Source organism: Morone saxatilis, unplaced genomic scaffold (genome assembly GCF_004916995.1).
Source record: "Morone saxatilis isolate NCDOM2014 unplaced genomic scaffold, NCSU_SB_2.0 Contig6, whole genome shotgun sequence".
Lineage (NCBI taxonomy): Eukaryota > Metazoa > Chordata > Actinopteri > Moronidae > Morone > Morone saxatilis.
In genome coordinates this window covers 13,099,482-13,119,703 of record NW_023340206.1, presented here as the reverse complement: position 1 = coordinate 13,119,703, position 20,222 = coordinate 13,099,482, and the positions used below count along the sequence as shown (strand labels likewise).

The 20,222-nt window shown below is 40.9% G+C and overlaps 1 protein-coding gene across 1 annotated transcript in view; it reads right to left on the bottom strand.

The window, feature by feature from the left end:
• LOC118339908 (zinc finger protein GLI2-like) overlaps window positions 1-9,802 on the bottom strand; it is a 23,374-nt gene extending 13,572 nt beyond the window's left edge. The window contains 3 exon segments of the mRNA XM_035677723.1: window positions 7,765-7,778; window positions 7,780-7,935; window positions 9,596-9,802. Of these exon segments, the coding sequence (XP_035533616.1) occupies window positions 7,765-7,778; window positions 7,780-7,935; window positions 9,596-9,681 (256 nt within the window). The 5' untranslated portion in view covers window positions 9,682-9,802.
• Window positions 9,803-20,222: the final 10,420 nt, after the last annotated feature.

Sequence of the window (20,222 nt, the reverse complement as noted above, 5' to 3'; positions counted from 1 at the left end):
GGAATATCTTATCTTATCTTAAGTTTGCTAATTTTAGCAAAATGTTACTAACTAACAATTAATGTAAATTAGCTCGCTAATTATTTAGCGCTCACTAACATTAACTTTCATATAAAGCTAGATAAGATATCTATAGTCAATCATTAGGTAGCTTATACAGCAAAACATTAATTAACTTAAAATGTCTCTTATTTTTTTAAAGTGTTTTGTTTGTTTGTTCTTAACATATCTTTGAGCCACGAGCACCAAAATCGACATTTTTACATCTTAAATAATATTAACAACATTTGTAAACACTAACTTTGATGGAAGATGTGAAGACTATACATAGGCTATATATATATATATATATATTTATCTTTTAACCATTGTCAAAATGTGGCTGTCTCTTAAACATAGATTAGCCAACACGTAGCATATCGAAGCACATTTTGGAAAAGTCTCGACCCGCCACTCTGGTTCTGATTGGCTAGTACTCGTTGCCTTCATTGGTTTGGTTGGTTCAGGCATGAGGAGTTCATTTGTTAATCCGCTGCTGAAAATAGTTCCCAACAATGCACTATTTCCTCTTGTTTGAGCGGTGTTTCTTAAAGTAAATGACCAGAAACTGTATATTTAAAATCTTCAGTCAGACACAATGGGCTGTGGAGCTGAGAGCCCAGCCCATAAAAACATAAACACACCTCTGAAATCCAGTTATTTAACCATTTGGAAGATTTATGTGGTCATTTGTTTTAAGGTTGAACGCCGCTTGTTATAGGATTTCAAGACGCCGGTGTCTCCACAGATACCTGGTTTTAATGTGACAGAGGTGATAAATGCTTCACATCCTCCATCCTGACCCCCACATCCCTTCAAATCTGATCCAGAGACATCCTCCGCTCCCCCGCGACACCCTAAATACTCTCAATCTAAAAGAATGACTGCTGAAATCTGGCGTGATGGATGTCGCCGTAGCCTCCCCGTGACACCCGAACCCCGCAGACTCAGAACAAACCCTATCAATAAGTGCTCCAGATTGATTCACAGCTAATACAGTAAACGATCTGTTCTCGGTGATGGAAACTGAGTCTGGCAGAGGATATTACTGACTAAAGTCTCGTGGAAATTGGTCCTGTGACACATTTTAGAGAGTTTGAGAATCCTAAAAGCTAACTTTCTTTAAATAAGTGAAGAAATTTCGCAGTGCAGTGAGATATTCCAGTCTTTAAATGTCAGATGAGATTATAAACAGCAGTTCAAAACACCAAAAATTCAATTTCTAATCATTAAAAGACATGAAATCTTTACATTTGAGAGTTTACAACCAGCCCAAAGCCACATTTTTGGCCATTTTTGATTAAAAAACAAACCAAATCTATTGAGATTTGTAGATTATTTTTCCGTTCATAGACGAACACTTTCAGTTCTAGTTAAAAATATTATATATAATATAAATGATATACAGAATAAAAAAAGATATCTTTCCCTGGTTGCATTTTCTTTACTTTATTTCTGGCTTCACCTCTTTTATTATATTTTATTCTATATGAAATTATATATTAAAAAAAGCCCCAAAGAAATATTTAACAAACTTAACAAAACTTTCTTGTTTGCTGTACTATTATGCTATGCTAGCCTCGTCTATGTTGAAAAGACAACCACATCTTGAAGATATTAATAATTATTAATATTATTTTTAGTAATATTATTATTATGTCAACACAAACATAGACAAGCTAACACATAGCATAGTTGACCAAGGTTTTTGCCCAAAAAAATGAAAATGCTAAAATGAGTCACATGTACACACATATATTTACACATAATATAATTATTACTCATTTCTAATATTTGGAAGGATGCACTTTATAATACGCTAACACAGGGGCTCGTCCTGCAGATCCCACCAGCCCACCCTGCTCTATCCAATGAGCTGCTCTGACACTGATTAAGGAGAATGAAATTCCTATCAGAGCGTCCAGGTGGATGATGAAACAAAGATCACAGGAGAGGCGTATAAATAAAAAAGGCTTGTATACATTTTTCATGTCAAGCAACTTCAAACGGCCGTGGGGCCTTCAGGTATCGGCCACGTGCTGCACAATATTTCTCCCCGCCGACCCTGAGCCAGCGCTTTTCCATAAACATCGAGGACTTATTGTGCCGCTGTGACATTTCCAACGTACGCCATCGTCGGGCACAGCAGCAGGTATATTTAATGCAATGAACGCCTACTTTGATCCGGCGCTTCGCTCTGAACCTTAAAAGGGTAGCCGTGTCTGAGAGGGAGACTGATGGTGGAGGGGGATGAACACCAGAGAGTGTAACGTCATCTGTGTGATACTACATGCCAACTTCTGCTTTCCCTGCTCTTCCAAAGAAGTGGCACTTCCTGTTTGTCTCAGATATACTCGCCATGACCATAACTGCATTCAGGGCTATTTCTGGCCCAAACTGTTTGTACCTATTGAATCCAAAATATTACCCTTTAAAGCCATTGTGATGCTACACTGAGTTGTGATAAGGTGAATGTTGCCTGTGTCATTCATAGATATAGAAACATAGATACCTCATTGGCTGGTGCTATATCTCTGCGTGGCATATGACCTCCACTATATTGCAATAATATAATAATCAAAAGTGACCTCTGACCATGTCTAAAGCCACATTAAAGGTCTAGTGTGTAGGATTTAGTGGCATCTAGCGAAGGTCCATCACCTCACCCCCCTTTCAGTTAGGCGTACGGGGAATGACAGCATAGATGTAGAAACATAGATAATGCGTTTTCATTCTGACATGTGCGGTCGCCATATTAGTACCACTGAGTACTTCTTCAGAGGTTTTAATGCTTCAAAATATATCTGCCTCAAAGTGTGACTTTTCAAGGACAGACTGAAACTGACTAAACGCTCAGCGGCAGTTTTGGTTCAAACAATCTATTCGAGGGAGAAAAAGTTATAATCTTCCAAAAATAAAACTGGATTGTAACTGCAAACATTTGATGAATTCATGCAATGCACCAGCCGATACGGTCAGTGGAAAACTTGCACGGCTCAGAGGCTGAACGAGCGGTCAGCCTGGCTCGAACCCTTCCCCGCAGGTTCAGCAGACGGAGCGCAGGGTTGTGAATGAGCCCGCTGTGTTGTGCTGTCGGAGGCCAAACTCTGCGCTGCTGAGAGCGGCGGCAGGCTGCCAACAGCGAGAAAGCCGTCCAGCCGGGCTCACTAAAGCTGTCATAACTTAGTTTCCAGCCGCCCCGAACACTGTGCAGGCGCTGGGGCCAAAACAAACGGAAAGCACGTTTGGCTCTGTCTCGCCAAACTGTCATTGTTAAGTTATTCACTGAAACTGTTGGATGTGGCTGTGAGAAGAAAAATCACTGTACTTGCCAAGGGCAGTGTGTGTTTGGTTATTTGAAACTGTGGCACAAACTGAGAACCTTTTACTCCTCTACAAGAGCAAGGAAGGCTTTTTCTTTCTCAGCTCTTTGTATGTTTGTCAGTTTATCTTTGTATGGTGGGATGAGCAAGATTTTCATATTGTGGAGCAATTAATCAAAAACCAACAGTTGTCCTGAAAGGTTGGAAAACATTTAGAAAACCGCTGCAAAAAAACAACTTATGAAGTCACTTCTGCCTGTAATTTGAATCCTTAAAGGTCCAGAGTGAATTTAGGTGCATCTAGCGGTGTAGTTGCAGATCCCAACTCCCTCACTTCATCCTCACCTTCTAAACAAGAAGGAGAAACTACAGTGACGATGTACAGCCAGTGTTTGGTTTGTCCGTTCTGGGCTACTGTAAAAATATGGTGGGTCAACATGGCAAACTCCAAAAAAGTCAACCCTAAACGTCTGTAGGTTCATTTTAGGTTGAAAACGTATCTTCAAAGAGTGTAACTCAGTGTAACTTCACTTCTGCTAGTTCCCTCGCCCCCTCTCAGGTAAAACTGTTGCACTGGACAACTGCCTATTCGAGTTAGGAGGGCAGTTAACACAGTTTTTATTATTTGCAATTCCATAAATTAGTATGTTGAAATGTACACACCCAGGAGTTTAATGTGTTCCATTCACGAGCTCCCGTTCATACAAAATGGGTATATTATATATTGTGTCTTATTATTATTAGTCTTTTTGGGGGATGAGCTCCTGCTTTATTTTCATTATTCTTTGGCTGTGCTTGGGCCTAAACTGGAGAAAATGGGTTGCAGTCATGGGCCGTCTTAAGTGCGCTTGCAGGAGGGCTCCTCGTTTTGAGGACGGAGGCATCTTCCGTTCATCTTGTTGCTGTTTCCCCAGCAAAGCTGCGACATCGTTTGGAACCTGCAACCCTCTGCGTATCGGCTTTCAAACAGTCGGGTTACATACAGACCGACATGGGCACCGGAGAGCCTCGGGCGGTGCGCCACGCTCACTCTCCAAATCACGTCCACACACACTCACCCTCCCCGGCGGCGGGGCTTTTTTTTTTGTTTTTTTTTGCCTGATGTATAAATCGACAATGGAGGATTGGGGGGCGGGTGGGGTGAGGAGTCGAGCCGAGGCTTTCCATTGGTCCATTGTATCGAGGGGAAGTGGCACATTAACTAAAACATCTCCCCAGAGGGTTGGAGGGGGAGCGAAGTAAGGCAGGAGATGAATCTCGCTGGCTAGTTCGCTTGAACGGCTTCACCCGGAGCCGGCCGCCACCGATCAGCGGATAACAAAAAAACAAGCACCCCTGATCCTCTGCCCCCGCTCCCCAAGTCCTCCGCCGTCGACCGCCACCATCACCTCAGCTACATTCTAACTTTAGCTTGGTTAAATGGGTCAAATTTACGCGGTCTCAGACACCCGGCCCCCCAAATGGTAATAAAACTCCCGCAGGCTGCAGTAATCCCTCGAGCAAATTGATTGTTTTTCTCTTCTGCTCGGATTTCTCATCATTTCAAAATTCCACATGTCCGGCGATAAAGACATCTCCTGCTCCTCTCCAAGGTCTCAAAGCGCCAATTTCGTAAACAGAATTAACGATCATGCTTAGAGATTTGTACCGGGACGGACCGTACTTTAGAAACAACCTTTTAGGCCCCCTCCCCTTTTCACTCATTAAGGGGGACGGACCGGTTGAAAGCAAACAAAGCCAGAATTAATCGGTCCGGGAAGATTCACGCCGTGTGGTAAGGAATTAAGCCTGAATGCCGACATGGCGGTTTTCTGAGGACGGTCTGTGAACAAGGGAAGCGGAGGGTCTGATTTCCCTCGCCAGAATGGGTTGGTCGGCTTCCACGTCCCCCCCCCCCCAAAAAAAAAAACCTAAAACCCTGTATCTTTGTAAAGTCTGTAGAGAGTTTATAGGGAACCATTTAACCATTTTTATGTTTAGCAGTCAACCTGCAGCCTGTTGCAGCAGCTGTGTGAAAGTTCAAACTTTATACTTATAATGTAAATTATTACTACATTGTGATTTATGCGTTACTAAAATAAAGCTACAACTTAAAGGTCAAGTGTGTAACATTTAGGAAGATCTATTGGCAGAGTATTAATAACTATTCATTAGTGTATTATCACCTCAAAATCTGAAAATGTTTGCCTTTCAATGTTTTTATCTATACAGGTGGAGTCGGCCAGGTTGAACCCCAATGTTTGTACAGTTGACAAACCAAACACAGGCTATAGGCTGTTTTACCACTGTAGTTTCTCCTTCGCTTTTGGAAGGTGAGGGTGAAGCGAGGGAGTTGCAGTCTGAAACTAAAACCACTAGATGCCACTAAATCCTCCACACTGGACCCTCTAAGTTAGCGGTTCCTTAACCTGGAGGGTCAGGCTGACAACAAAAGTAAGGCTGTAACCAGGATTGCAAAATAGGTAACTGTCATTACAGTTAAAGATGTAATCAGATTACAGTTACATTTAGTAAAAATGGGGATTATTTAGAAGGATTACACTTTTTATATACATCTTCTTTAAAAACACACAAAAACATAAAATACACATTTTTGATGCTAAAAATCTTTCAATCTTTGTCACATTGTTCGGTTGTCCTACAGGATACATCAATACTTCTTATTGATATTTCTTGTTGTTGAGGTAATCCAAAAGTAATATGTTACTTTGCACAGTGACGCTCATTGTATGGAAACCTCAAGTGGTCCGAACTAGAGCACTGAACTGTTTTATTAATCCTGCTCCTCCTAATTTCTCTAAATGCCACACTTGCTTTACTTTGATGCTTTGATGATACTTGTTGAAACAGTTGATTGATTAGTTAAGTGGCACGAACAATCAGTCAATTATGAAGCAAAAATATCAAACACTCAGTTTCCAGCTTCTCAAATGTGAGGATTTGTATTTTTGGATCTCTGTTTTATATCACTCTAAATGTAATCTCTGACAGATTCTGATCAATAATTATCACCATTTATGGACATTTTGTTATAGACTAATTGATTAGAAACAACCCTGATACGCCAGTAAAACCAACAGGAAGTTCAGAGGCATTAAGTTTTCACAGAGTGGAGAAGAGCTTAAATTTCAAGTCATTGTCTGGATTTACATTTCAGAGCTGAGATCGATCAGATCGCTCTGCATACATTTCCTCGCAGTTGAAATCAATTCTCTGTAAATTGCCCTCATTTAGCATCGTGAAGTGCAACCCAGACTGTGTGATGTTTATCTGAAGTAATTACGGGGAATTATTGTGGGGAGATTGATTAGTTATGTCTGAATCTTAATGGGGTCGCCACATGTGGGCAGATGTCAGAGCTCCTCCGGGTTTCATGCAGACACGTTTTTGTACCAACGGCTGGAGACTAAAAAACAGACTTTAATTTTTTCTTGCTCAAAGGCATGTCAACGAGGAGGCTGCTAGTTGAAGGCCAGGTTTTAAAGTAGAATTCTTCATTAAACCTGATTTTTCTACTTTGCAGCTTCACTTCAAACTTTATAATGAAGTCATTTTTGTCTATAATTGAGTAATTGATCTTTAAAAGTTTTATTTCCTGAAGACAAATAGGCGAACTTTAGAGCCCGATCCATATATATTGACACATCAAGGATTCAAGGTTATTTTATTGTCATTTACAGCGCAGCGTTACAGAATTAAAATATAGAATAAATTAAAAATAAAAATAAAAATATCAGTCTATAAAAAGTTATTTTACAGTCAGAAACTGACAGCTGTGGTTGCCTGAACTTTACCGTAATAAATATGGTAGAGGTTTTTCTACTATTACGGTAAAAGGATGTTTGTACTATTGAGTTTTAATCCATATTTTACCTTAAACCACTGATGGTACGTTTTTTTACCATCAAAAGAAACAGTTTTGCCACATGAATATACCATATGAATGATACGACAGTGGTTTTCTGTGCAATTTACAGTCTGCAACATAAAAAAACAACTTTATTACATATTAATTCACTTAAAATGACGTATAAATAAAGTTTAAATAAAGAAGACATGTTTTACTGTTACAGAAACTTATCTACAGTTTATGGTCTTTTACGGTCATTAGTTGACAGTTTTTCACCATAAAATCCACAGACTGTTTACAGTGTATGTCATTCGATGTGCCGAAATAGTTTTTTCTGGTATATAATGCAATGCTCCCCCCCTTCCTGTCTATTTTCACCTGCACTAGACATTAAAGGCCCCAGAAATATCACTATATCAGCCGCCATATTGGTAAATGGTGAGTCGGGCTCTATCCAGTCCAATATTCTCTCTCTTATAGCTATCTATATCTATATTAGCTGCTTAATGCTCCACTATGTGGTTACACAGGTGTGTGTGTGAGGTTACTCACCGTCGATGGGTGATGTAGTCGGACAGGTGAGCCCCTCGCCGTGTGCCGGCGGCCCTCTGCATGTGCACTCGGCTGCCGTACGGGCCCGGTGGCTGGGCCATCAGTTGTAATAATCGGCCTGGCTGCCCCGGAGGAGGGAGGAGGCCGAACAGTCCGCGTTCCTTTAAGATGCTCGTTGGGCCACTGGCGTGATGGGGGGGTAGAGAGGTGGGGAGGGAATATAATTGATACGGGAGAGATGAGTAAACAGGAGCCGGGGGTGACTTTTCCTGCTCCTGTTCTCATAGATGAGGAGATCTTTTGAATGGCCAAGGGGGCCGATGGGCCAAGGGTAGGGGGGGTCCTAGTTGTTGTTGCAACGCCCAATGTTAGTTGCTCCCTCTCCTCGGTCTTCTGTGTTATGTGTGAAGCTATACACCATGTTTGTGTTTTCAGTATCTCTGTATAATAGATGTGGGTTTTTTCTCTTTTCTCAGGATTAGTAGGCAGACTTTCCACATTTAAAAGATAATCTTAAAGTGATCTTTCAGACGCAGTTACGATCCTGAACGTAAATAGTAGGAGCAAGACCTCCAGTATCACGTAGAAGAAAGCTGTAAGTTTTACTAATGATAATAATAATAAGTCATTTTACGGTATTTTTTTGGCGCCAAAATATTACCTAATAACTTAAAGACCCACATTTCCACCTTAAAAACTTGAGAACGATGAGGGGAGAGGAAGATAAAGGCCCACAAACGAGTGCTGACGAGTGGATGTTGTCAGATGCTGTGGACGGTCTGTGGGTTAAAAGCGAAAAGGTCATCCGGAACACATAAAAGCCGGCGGCCTCCGTTTCCCAACCCCTCGTCTTTCAACAACCTATTTGCATTCCCTCTCTCGCGCGGCTTTTCTCATGACCGGATCTCAGGCTCGGCCGCTTATTTAGGTTTAAAAGCGTCGCCACATTACCACTGACAGACTGTAAAAGAAGATTTATATCCCGCCCCGCCGCCGCGCTCCAATCTGTTATTGTAATTCAGCACTGAAGAAAGAGTTGTCATCGGGATATTTGTTCAGCAGCAGCTCTGGTTTTCTTTTATCAACCTCCACAGATTTCCTTTTTAAGGACCCCCTCTCGGTTTCAAAGCACCTGGGAGCAGCAGGTCAAGGTTTCCCCCAGATCCAGTTCATGTTAGAGTGTTTGTGTCTCTTTCACCACCACAACAACAACAACAACAATGCATTTACTTTAATAACAACAACATATACTGTATTATAACGGGAAACACTTCCTGTTATACATATGATAACTTACACTGTTGTAATGTGTCATTATAACAAGATAAATTTAGTTTAGTTAAAACAAGAGAAGTTATAACGTAAAATATTTCATGTTATAATATAACTTATTGTTATAAAAGTGTTATAGGAATATGAAAATATCTTGTTCTATCAAATAAAATGTTTTCTTTATAAACTTTTCTCATGATACTGATCTGTATCAGGTAAATTACTTCAACAAAAGGTTTTTTAGTTATTTCAAAACTACTTAAAACGTACAAATTTAGTTAAAATGAAGTTATGAGTTTTCTCACTCTCTCTTTTTACAGTGTATAAAACAATGAATCTATGTCAAATAGAAGAAACTGTAAAATATGTTAAATGTTAAAATGTTCTTTGATACCAAAAGGTAGAAAAACAGCCAATTTTCAACTGTATTTAAGTGAGTTTAAGCCCTTTTTTTTACCTGTAAACCACTAAATCGATGAGATTTTGGTCATAATTGATCGGTATGAATGTGATCATCTATCAGAGATAAATCTACTTTCTGTGTCTTCGGTTGGTCAACTCACGGTCGGCGGGGCTGAGTCCTCTGGCTGCGGAGATCATGGACAGGGTGGGGCTGCTGTGCACGGAGCGCAGGTAGTGCTCCATGTGAGGGTTGACGTACGGGTGAGGCGGGCTGAAGGGAGAGTCTCCGGTCGCCACGGCGGCGGGCGAGAGGCGGATCAGGGAGATATCGGAGATAACGGGGCTGCCGGCCAGACCTGCGGGGCTGGACGAGAAGAAAGAAAAGAAACATTTGCTGTTTGGACACAAAATGGCGTCCCAAGGAAATAGTGTATGTGTCAGGGACTATTTTCAGTGGCGGATTAATCCACAAGAGGATGGCTCATTGATGTGTTTTTAACAGGTTTCAAATCAAGTTTAAAGTTAATATTCAGACTTTATGAGTGAACATCTCCTCTTTAGATGTTGCACTTCATCAGCGCGACCACCTGAAACGCCAACACCCTCGACAGAACTCTAGTAATCCATCTGGAAAACCCGATCCTCCTCCTCGCCACCGAGTGTGAGCTCAGACAGCGTTAAGAGTGAGATCACGTCTAACGCAGAGCCTTTATCGAGCGTTTGATCTGAGCGAGGCGGAGGAAGGGGTGAGATCGGGGTCACAGGGAAGGAGGAGGAGGCGTTGCGTTGGCGGGCAACCACCTCTGCAGATGACACCTCTCCCCGCGGGGCGTTTGTCGGTGTCGTTTATCGGCGTCAGCTCATCCGGAGAGAGAATTTAGGAAGATGAGCCTGATAAATGAACGTACAGCCGACACCTCCGTCAGTATTTCTGTCTGACATATAAAATATGTTCAGGAAGGAGATGTTTAATTAAGTTTACTGAGTTTAAAAACTTCAGGTTGGCTTCCTACAGCAAACAAAAACAATCTAAGAACCCAAAGCTAGTGTGAAACATTTTAATAAGTAATGGTCTTCACTTTACACTACGTGTTGTTTTTTATTCTCAAAACAAAAAAGGATCGATCCTTCTAGTGCTCACAGGGAATTAAGATCCTCCTTTTTTAGTTAGCTTTTCTGTAACCACCACTTCTAAGGATGCTAGCTTTGCTGTTCTTTTCACTGACACTCCGTTACAAACAATCGATTAAGGGCACGTCAGGCTTGTGTGTGTGCATGCTTATACATTTGTTTTCACAGTCAACCAAACATTCATTGTCTGAACTCTTGGAAGATAATCTGATCATAAAAGCAGCAATTTAACAAGCAGACAAGGTAGAAGATCTTAAACACACACAAAAAAATCACATCATCAGTTATTCATTGGACTAAAATGTGCTGATCTCATATTTCACTGCTTCAAAGAGTCGCGTCCGAACATCAGTGTCAGTAAAATACTTTCACCTGGAGGAAAAAACTTTCTTCAGAGTGATGAAAAGGATGTTTTTCTTTCTCTTGAACTTCCAGGTTGTTTAAGTACGGAGCCCCAAAGAGGACAAACAAATAAATAAATCTGAAAGAAAACAACAACTTGAGGAGGCAAAAGACACATTCATTCTTCAAGTATAAAGATAATTAAGTACTGATTCAGCTTCAAATACAGTCGACTCTCCCTCTCGTCTTTTATGTCTTTTTTTGTTGTTTTCGTCATGTTACGTCCATCATGTGTGATGTGCAACGTGCACTTGATGTTTGGAAGACAATGATGCAAATAATATTAATCAAATATTAAAGTAAAGTATTTATTCTCCGTTAGTTCCCACCTCTGCTTTTAAGTGTCGTTTGGGAAAAAGCTAATCTATGCAGAGTTTTATTTTGAAATTAAGTCATGGTTTTTATGGCTAACTGAGATAACGAAGGACCATGCAGCCAGGTCCTCTAACTTATTATTATTTATTTCCATTGTTCACCTCTAAGGGACTCCGTATTTTACACTGTTAAAACCAAACACATGATCAAAATGATAAAATGTCCTTTTGAGTATTTCCTACGTGCTGTGTCTTAAAACCAGGATGCTGATGTTAACTCAGCTGATGTTTGAGGTCATGAGGTTTTCTCAGTATTTGCCAGATCATACCTGTCATTAAAAATACACCTTCTCCATCATCCAGCATCCAACGAAGGCTTTATTACCTTGCAGCCAGATTGTTGGATTGCATCACGAGTGAGGCAATGTTCCCCTCTCTCTCCGTGCACACGATAAATAAAGATCTGATTTTCCAAACAAAGAAAACATAATCATCCCCACAGCCCGTCTGAATTATTAACGCTCTCATCATGTAACGGCCTGCAGGTGAGCTCTCTGGATGAGGGTTTGTTTACCATGATAACGAGCTCCTGCAACAATCGCAGCCTGAATCATACAAAGCGTATAAATATTTCTCAGCTTTGTTCAGCAAACTTCTTTAGCACGCTTAAGAACTGACGGTGGTGAATTAGTTATGTAATATTCAGATGTTCAGAAGGGGTCCGGCTGCAGTTGGAGATTTCTGGGCGTCTGCACGGCCGGCGGGCGAACACAATGCTTGGTCTTTGGAGCGTAACCGGGTTCGGCGCCGGACGACAGCCAGGCCGGAGACATGGGGGGGGGGCGGGGGGGGGGGATTGATGATTGGATTGGTTTTGGAGATTGGATGAATTTTGGTTAATCGCAACTTCCCTGGAAAGACGGTGTAAAAAGTCCAGTTTTCAGTGTCAGTTTCTACGTCCACACACACCGCTGATTAACAGAAGCTGTGATAAAGAAGTGCCAACAAGCAGCTAAAGAGGCAGATATTTTCTGTTTCCTGATGTGTAAATGTCTCGGTGAAACACATCTGGATGATGTGAAACAACAATTTACTGTTGAGTTTTAAAGGAAGGCGTGTCACCTCTCACACCTCCTGGCAGACATTACCTTTCTCTCTGTTCCTTTTACTGCTGTTTACATTTGTTTTTTATTGGCAGCAGCTGCTGATATTAATGCCATTAATGAGGTGTATGACTTTATAGTCAACACATACTCAGCCCTGAGTCACAGAAAAATAAAAATGATGATGGTTGTAATGTTGGCGGATGTTGCGATTGAAGCTTTTTCTACCCTGACTTTCTTTGTTCATCCAACTTTCAGTTACTCAGTTACTGGTCAATCTTGAATCTTTCAACAGATCAAAAGAAAAGTTTATTATTTGTGATTTAGAGCTGCAGGGATGACGTATTTTTGCAGTCTAACCAGGAACTGGTTGGAGCCCCAACTGCTTATTTTGACAGAACAAAACTTAAAAAACAGATCCATGGATTTAAAACAGAGAAAGGTTGCATATCCTCACATTTGTGAAGATTTTATGTGATAAATTACAAAAAATCTTATCAGTGCTATTTGCTCAGCGTTAAGCTAACTACAGAGATGCAGTTATGTGAGAATTGGCTTTTTTTTACCACCCGTATTCTCAGCCTCTGATTGGCTCTGACCCTAATCACCTCACTCCTCATACCTCAACCCACCAACTAAACCAAAGTAACCAAAACTAGCCAGAAAACATGTTATGTGGGTATTTAGGGGTGCGTACCTAGACTCACTACGCAATAAGAAGTAAGGGTACTCATGTGGACTAGAATCAGGAGTGAGTCCCGTCTGGTTTCAGGCACTGATCGTTCAGTAAAGGTTGTATCTGAGGTACCTGGATGTGTGTTATTGGGGTTAGAAGTGAAAATATGCATGGCATTCCTCTACAAGCATCTGAAGTGTGTGGGTTTTTTTTGTGTTTGTTTGTACCTGCTGTACAATTCTTTTATTATTATTTGTATGTGTGCATATGTGTGTGTATGTGCTGTAAGTTGTTTCTCAGCGACACCAGAGATGAATTACAGTGTGACAGTGAGTCTCGTCTCTGGTGTCGGGCTCAGGGAGCTCTCTGATTTAGATAAATCACGCCGTCCAGCGTGCGGCTGAATAAACTCCCACTGTAGGTTTTATGAGTCTGCTGCTGCGTGAAGCGGACGCCTCAAACTTAACAGGCAACCACCCCTCCACCCCCCGCCAAAACCACCACCTCCATCCGAAACCCCCGAACGCCTTCCTCCTCATGCAGAGGAAGAACTGACCTAGATACAAAACAAACAGATCTCAGCGCTGCAAATCATGGCCTCCTTAAAAAGTCATTCAGAGCTGGACGCAGATGTAAGAACAGGTTGAAGCTACCCATGGAATACAAATGCAGTGATGATTGTTTTAATAACGGGGAGGAAATTAACCTAGTTTGAGTACATTTATTCCTGAATATCATTGTGTATACGATTGAGTGGCCTCTAGCGGTAAAATTGCAGATTGCAACCAACTAGGAGAAACTAAGGTGGCTGTAAAACATTGCTTTCGATCCGATCCAGAGCCCGTCTTTCGTTTGTCTGTTCTAATTAATTAATGAATCTTAAATACCTATTAAAAAACATGAATTTGTACGTTTTTATTGACATAACTGGTCTGTGATGATTAAATGCAACTCTTGATCGATTAAGCTAGCTAGTACAGTAGTATTAACACATCACTTGAAATGTTTCTGGCTATTTTCGTTACGAATATGTACAATTTCAGGGTCTGTGACGTATTTAAACCTGCATTCTCTCTAACAGCCAGCAGGGGGAGCTCCATTGGCTGCAGTAACACAGATACCATACAGTCTTATGGAGAAATTAGTCAACTTCTCAGTTGATTTATGAGCTCAGTAAACAGTTTCCTGATGAGTTTCTGGTCTCAGTCTCTAGTTTCACCTTCTTCCATACAGCATGATGTTCCATTTATACTGTGGTCATTTAGAGTAAATAGACCATTAAAGGCAAGGGTATGCTTTAGGGCGGGGCTATCTATTGATTGAAGAGTCATTCTCAGTGAGTCCGTCCAGCTCGACGAAACGAAAAATACACAAAAATCACAATAAAAACATGAAAAATATGAAGACTGCAGGAAAAAATCGACAAAAAACATGCAAAAAAATTCACATACAAACGCATCAAACTGTCAAACTAGGCAGTGCTGATCAGATATGGATCCAGATTCTGTTACTGTGTTGACTATTTCTCTCCTCAAATCTGTTCACAAACATATTTTACTGTGTGTGACCAGACGAGCCGCCATTGTTTCCTGCTACTGACGAGTCGAAACTGTGCAGCCAATGAGAGCAGCTTAACTAGCTTTACGTGACCTCCGCTGGCTCTGACAAATTGTAATGCCAACGACCATAACGCCTAACTCGAGGTTTTAAAACTCCACAAACCAATGGGTGACTCATGTAAATTCAGGCTTCACTGTGAATTACCTGACAGGTAATAACTGCACTTTTACATTTAATTATAATCTCCACTGTAAAGTCCTGTTTTATCTCAGCTCCCTACACGTTGCTTGTTTCCATCCACAGAGATGCCGTCACAGACGTGTTCCCTCTTGTGTTCCTCTTCCCGGCCTTACTGTCATTTGCCGGCGATGGCGAGGAAAGAAAAACTCTGTTAAAAAAAAGAGGCTTCCCCGTGGCTGCTTTTTTATGACAGGCTTGACAAAATAACCAGCCCTCTCATTACGCTATATGCAAACAATGATAAAGGGGACGGCGCGGAGATGTCATGTTAGACAATCAAGGAGGGGACCTCTGACACGCTGCCACGAGCGTATAATAAAGTGCCGCGCCAGGCGACAAATGACACCGCACTTAATTTGCTGCGCAATGTTCCTGTAATTAGGTGAATTTGGCACAGGCAGGGGGGAGCGACAGCTAGATCAAGGTCTTGATGAATTAGGGGTCCACTGTCAAGATCAAATCACATTAATCAAGGTGGCCGAGTCCGCGGACAGCCTCCCCCCCGCCCTCCGCTCTCCCAGCCGGCGTGATGAATAGCCCTGCTTCCGCCAGGCGCGAAGTATGCATCACCATCAAATCTGTGAATTTAAATGTAAGAGTACTATTTGGAGAATTCTATTGACTTTTTTTGTCCCGGCGCCAGTTTTTCTTTTGTGATAAAGTAACTTTAAGCTCCTGCAGAGAAGCTCGTTGTTCGGTTTCAAAGTGTGCCACAGACTCAGACTCTTCTACAAGCTGCACGACTGACCCTTTTTTTTTTTTTATGTGTTAAGAAAGATGTAAAGTAGTTTTCCTTTCTGATTACATCATTCACAAAGTCACTGTTCAATAACAATTAGCTTCTGATCACCCGTTTTTAACCAACTACATCCATGTTTTCTCTGATTTCAAAGCCTCTCGCTGGCACATGAACGCACCGTAATGATTTCCTGAGTCTTTAGTTCCAGCTTCAACAAAAAGGAAACTTTCTGAGGTCAAATATCTTGTAAATATTGATATATGTGATTGTTTGTAAATAAACCAGCATATATTTCTGACACCCCATGAATATTTCCCTGTCAGCGTGTTGGAGAGCATGACTCATATTCACATTTGCATGTTTTTACTTTTCATTTAGCTCTTGTTATGTGGGGATATTCTCAAACATATCCAGAATTTTTAAAGTGGAGCTCCAAAAACAACAACAATTAGCTTCTCAACACACCAATTTTTAACCAAACTGACTGATTTCCAAGCCTCTCGTTTGCATGTGAACACACCATATCCTTTCCAAATGAGTCTTTAGTTCCAGCTTCAACAAAAAGGTGACTTTAAACAGAATAAAACCACAGAAATTTCACTGCAAGGTCCATTTAGTAGCTTTTTAGTACTCTAGTACAGTGGTTACCAACCTGGGAGTCGGTGCCTTCACTTAACCCCCTACACCAAAGCTTCATAGGGGGTTAAATTACATTGTCAAGTTAATTTAACTAAAAAAACAACAAGTAAAAAGAACCTAATCAAGAAAGTTTTTTAAAGTCACAAATTGAGTTTGTGTAACTTAAAATTTTCCATATAGATCTTTTCAACAATCGCAGTACAGAGTATTTTTTTTATATCTAAACTGTGATGACCTGAACACAAGTTGTATTAAAACAATAGACCAGTTTCAGGGAGAAGAAAACACAAGCAGCCTATTAATTATGTTTTCTGGCCAAAACACTGGTTTGACATATTTTAAAAAACAGCAAAAAGGTGTCTTTTCTGTGGACTAATGCATCCTGATACAAACAACAAACCTGTGAAGTTGAATTTTGTATTAACACACTCTATTTTCCTTCCAACCTGAATTTCCCTCAGGAAAATAAATGGGATTGCATCTCTTATTGAACCCCCGCAGCAGCCTGGAAGTCGGACCCCGCCACCAGCGCTGCTGCGGCACATGCAGCCTTGTGACCTCTATACTCCGGGAGTTTAATTACCGCGCTAGCTCCGGGGCAACGCGGCCTGCACCACACAGATTAGCTCCACAACAAGCCATTAATGAATATAAAGAGGTGCCGGGCGGAGGTTGGATGTATTATGTCTACGGTGATGGATCCGGCCCTGCCGCTCGCCGCCAGTGGAGCGAGCTGCAGATTGATACGAGACACAGATTTATTTATTCTTTAGATTTTTATTATGGTAACATTTAATCAAGTACTGTGCAAAAGTTTCAATTTTCAGCCACTTTTACGTTTTTATACGTTTTTAATGTTACTCTCCAAAACATATGATCAACTTATAGAATATGATGCATTGTTATAAATTAAAGCAGTGGTTCCGAACCTTTTTCCTTAAGGGAACCCTTATCTATCACTAAGTTAATTGACTATATTCAACAAATACAAAACGACTGATAACTGATAAACTGTACAATGAACCAAAACAGTAAAACCAGAGATTCTGATGAATTTTGAGCAGATTATTTCCTGTGAATGTTGATCAGAGATGAGTTTTTCTTATACTTTTAGGAACTTTTTCTACAATTGTGTCTGTACTCTGTCTGAATTAGGTATTTATTTTATTTTTAACAATCGACTTAATAAGCTGCTTTTTTGACAATTCATACTTGATACTTGATGCCATTGTTCTAATACAGCTTGTGTTCAGGTCATCAAAGTTTGAATATTAAATAATAGTACTTGAGCTACTTGATCAACAATGTTTTTTTAACTCAAACAGTTGAGTTTGTGGAACTTCAAATGTTTGATTTAATCAGTTTCAACTATTTTTTGAGTTAAATTAAACAAGAAGGCCTCACGACCCCCCTATTAAGATTTGGCGACCCTTAGTGGGGGTCCCAACCCTCAGGTTACAACCACTGATTTAAGGAGTCAGCAAATTAATTTGTCATCTTCATCATAGATTACTATAACATGGCAAATAGGACCGAGTTCAGGGGCAGGTAGAGGGGTGGCAGCTGCTGATCCAGTCTGGTGTCAAATTTAACACATTTATTTAGATTCATTTTAAAAATAACATGTTAAAAATGGAAATTAACACGTTTAATTTAATGATAAATTAATATCTGTCTGAAAAAGGAGGTCAAATATGTTCCAAGCAAATATTGATATATGTGATTGTTTGTGGTTAAACCTCTATATATTTCTGCCGCCCCATTAATATTTCTCTAGATCTGCCTCTGCCAGAGCTTTAGAGCGTGTTGGACAGCATGACTCGTATTCGTATTTACATGTTTTAATGGTTCATTTAGCTGTTGTGTGCAGATTTTCTCACCTTCGACACCAAATGTCGCAGTCTGGTTGTATCGGGTGTCCACAGAAATAGAGCTCCAAAATACACCAGTCGAAGAGAATACATTTAATGAAGCTTAATGTTGAAAACTGTGAATAATAACTTCATACTTTCAATACTTTTGCAATAAGTAAAGCTCCAGCTGTAGTGTGCCTTGCTCATTGGCACCTCAGTTATCCAAAGAGTTTTTTTCCCAGTTTGGATCCCAGAAACCGAACTTCAGACTTCCTTCCTCAAAGCATCCGAGCGTTTCATCCCCGGACAGCTGGAGCCAAAAAAGTGAAGTTTGCCCACATAATCAAACTGTATCGGAAACAAGGGCTGCAGTGGGGGGAATTTAGAACTAGCATTGATTATTCACTTTGGAAGTCAGCATGTTGTCATCTGCTTTTGATATTGAACTTGGCGAACGCTCAGCTCTCATCAGCGCCCGCTAACATCCACTCGCAAAAGAGCAAATCCTCCAGAGTTAAAACAGAAAAACAAACCTCTGCGCCACGCAGGAGTAACTGAGCGGGAAGTAACACATCAAAAAGATCTGCCGACTTTAACCTGCAGGAATCCCTTCAGGAAACATTTAGCCAGAAGAGAAAAAAAAGGCCACTTACCCGTGCATGGCGTGCAGCGCGTGCGGCTCGTAGTGGTACCGTCCTTCGTGGTGGCGCATGTCAATCGGGATCGGCGTGTGGAAGGTGGGGAAGATGTGGTGGGGGGCTGCGAGAACAGATAGAAAAAGAGTTAGATGAGGAAGGGAGGAAGGGAGGGAGAGGGAGAGGGAGAGGGAGACTTCAAAAAAGGAGCTTGCCTTTAAAAAAAAAGGAGAAATTTCAAAGGCAAAAGGGCTACAATAAAGCAACATGAATTTCAGAGCAAGCTGAGCACTTTCGTGTAAAATATTGGCACTATCACACAAGAGAAGTGGAATAAATAAATAATCAAAGTCGTCCTAAGAAATCCTACATCTTGAACATAAAAGATATCCAACCGGGCTTTTGACAAAGACCTGCAGCTAGACGGTCTTTGAACTAGACGGGATGATGGACTGTGTGGAGGGAAGCTGCAGCCCCGACTCAAACCGGGACTGACAGCGCTGGGAAAAGCTTTCTTCTGCTCACGCTCTTCCCGTCCAAACAGCATGAAGTCTCCTCTGGAGCTGCAAACAGCACAGCTAAACCCCCTTAACTGAATACACACACACTGTAAACATGATGGGTGTGAATGATTCTGGGATTTAATCTGGTCTGGTTTTGTCTCCAGAGTGAGAGACAGTGACATTTACAAGTTGGAGGAATCGCAAGAGATGCACATTCATAAAAATCTAAGCAGCAGAGGCAGAGATATGCAGACTTGTAGGTACATAAGACACTAGATCCTACATTTCCGAGAGTGCATCATTTTCAACTCCACACCTTCATCATCAGAAGGAAAAACCGAGAAACTGTTGTAAAGCCTCGAGTTTGGTGTTATGCTCATCACCATATTGGTTTTTTGTAGTAACTGATATTACTACTGACATAGCGACCAACGGTCATACTGACACACCGACCGACATAGCGGCCGACCTACAGGCAGGTATTTGCACACCATAGTTAACAAACAATCAGCCTCCACTCTGTGCTCAAGTGGGATTCATCATTCAGCTCATCTGGTGTTATTTTTAACATCAAATGAAGAGATTTTGCACGGCTGAAACACGTAATGATTTTGTCATCTCGAGGACTAAAGACAAACCTGAAGAGCAGGTTGTGCTTTAATCCGTTTAATAGTCGTCTGTTTTTGCGTTCATCTTGCGTCCTTTTAATGGCCCTTTTTATTTTTCATTAAAGCCCTGTTTTCCTTTTGTTGATTTTTCTCTGACTTGTGAAGTTTTACCCAAAACATCAGAACTAATTAGATGCTTGCGATAACGAGAAACCACAGATGATGTCGTGTCTTTATTTTTACAATCATATAAACGGAGTCTTTTGGGTCTTTAACTGACTTTATGGAGTTTATGTTTCTTGTTAACATTTTTCTCTGTTCTTTTATTTTGGAAAAACTCCACGAGGGCATCGCCTAACTCTCTCTCTCTCTCTTTCTTTC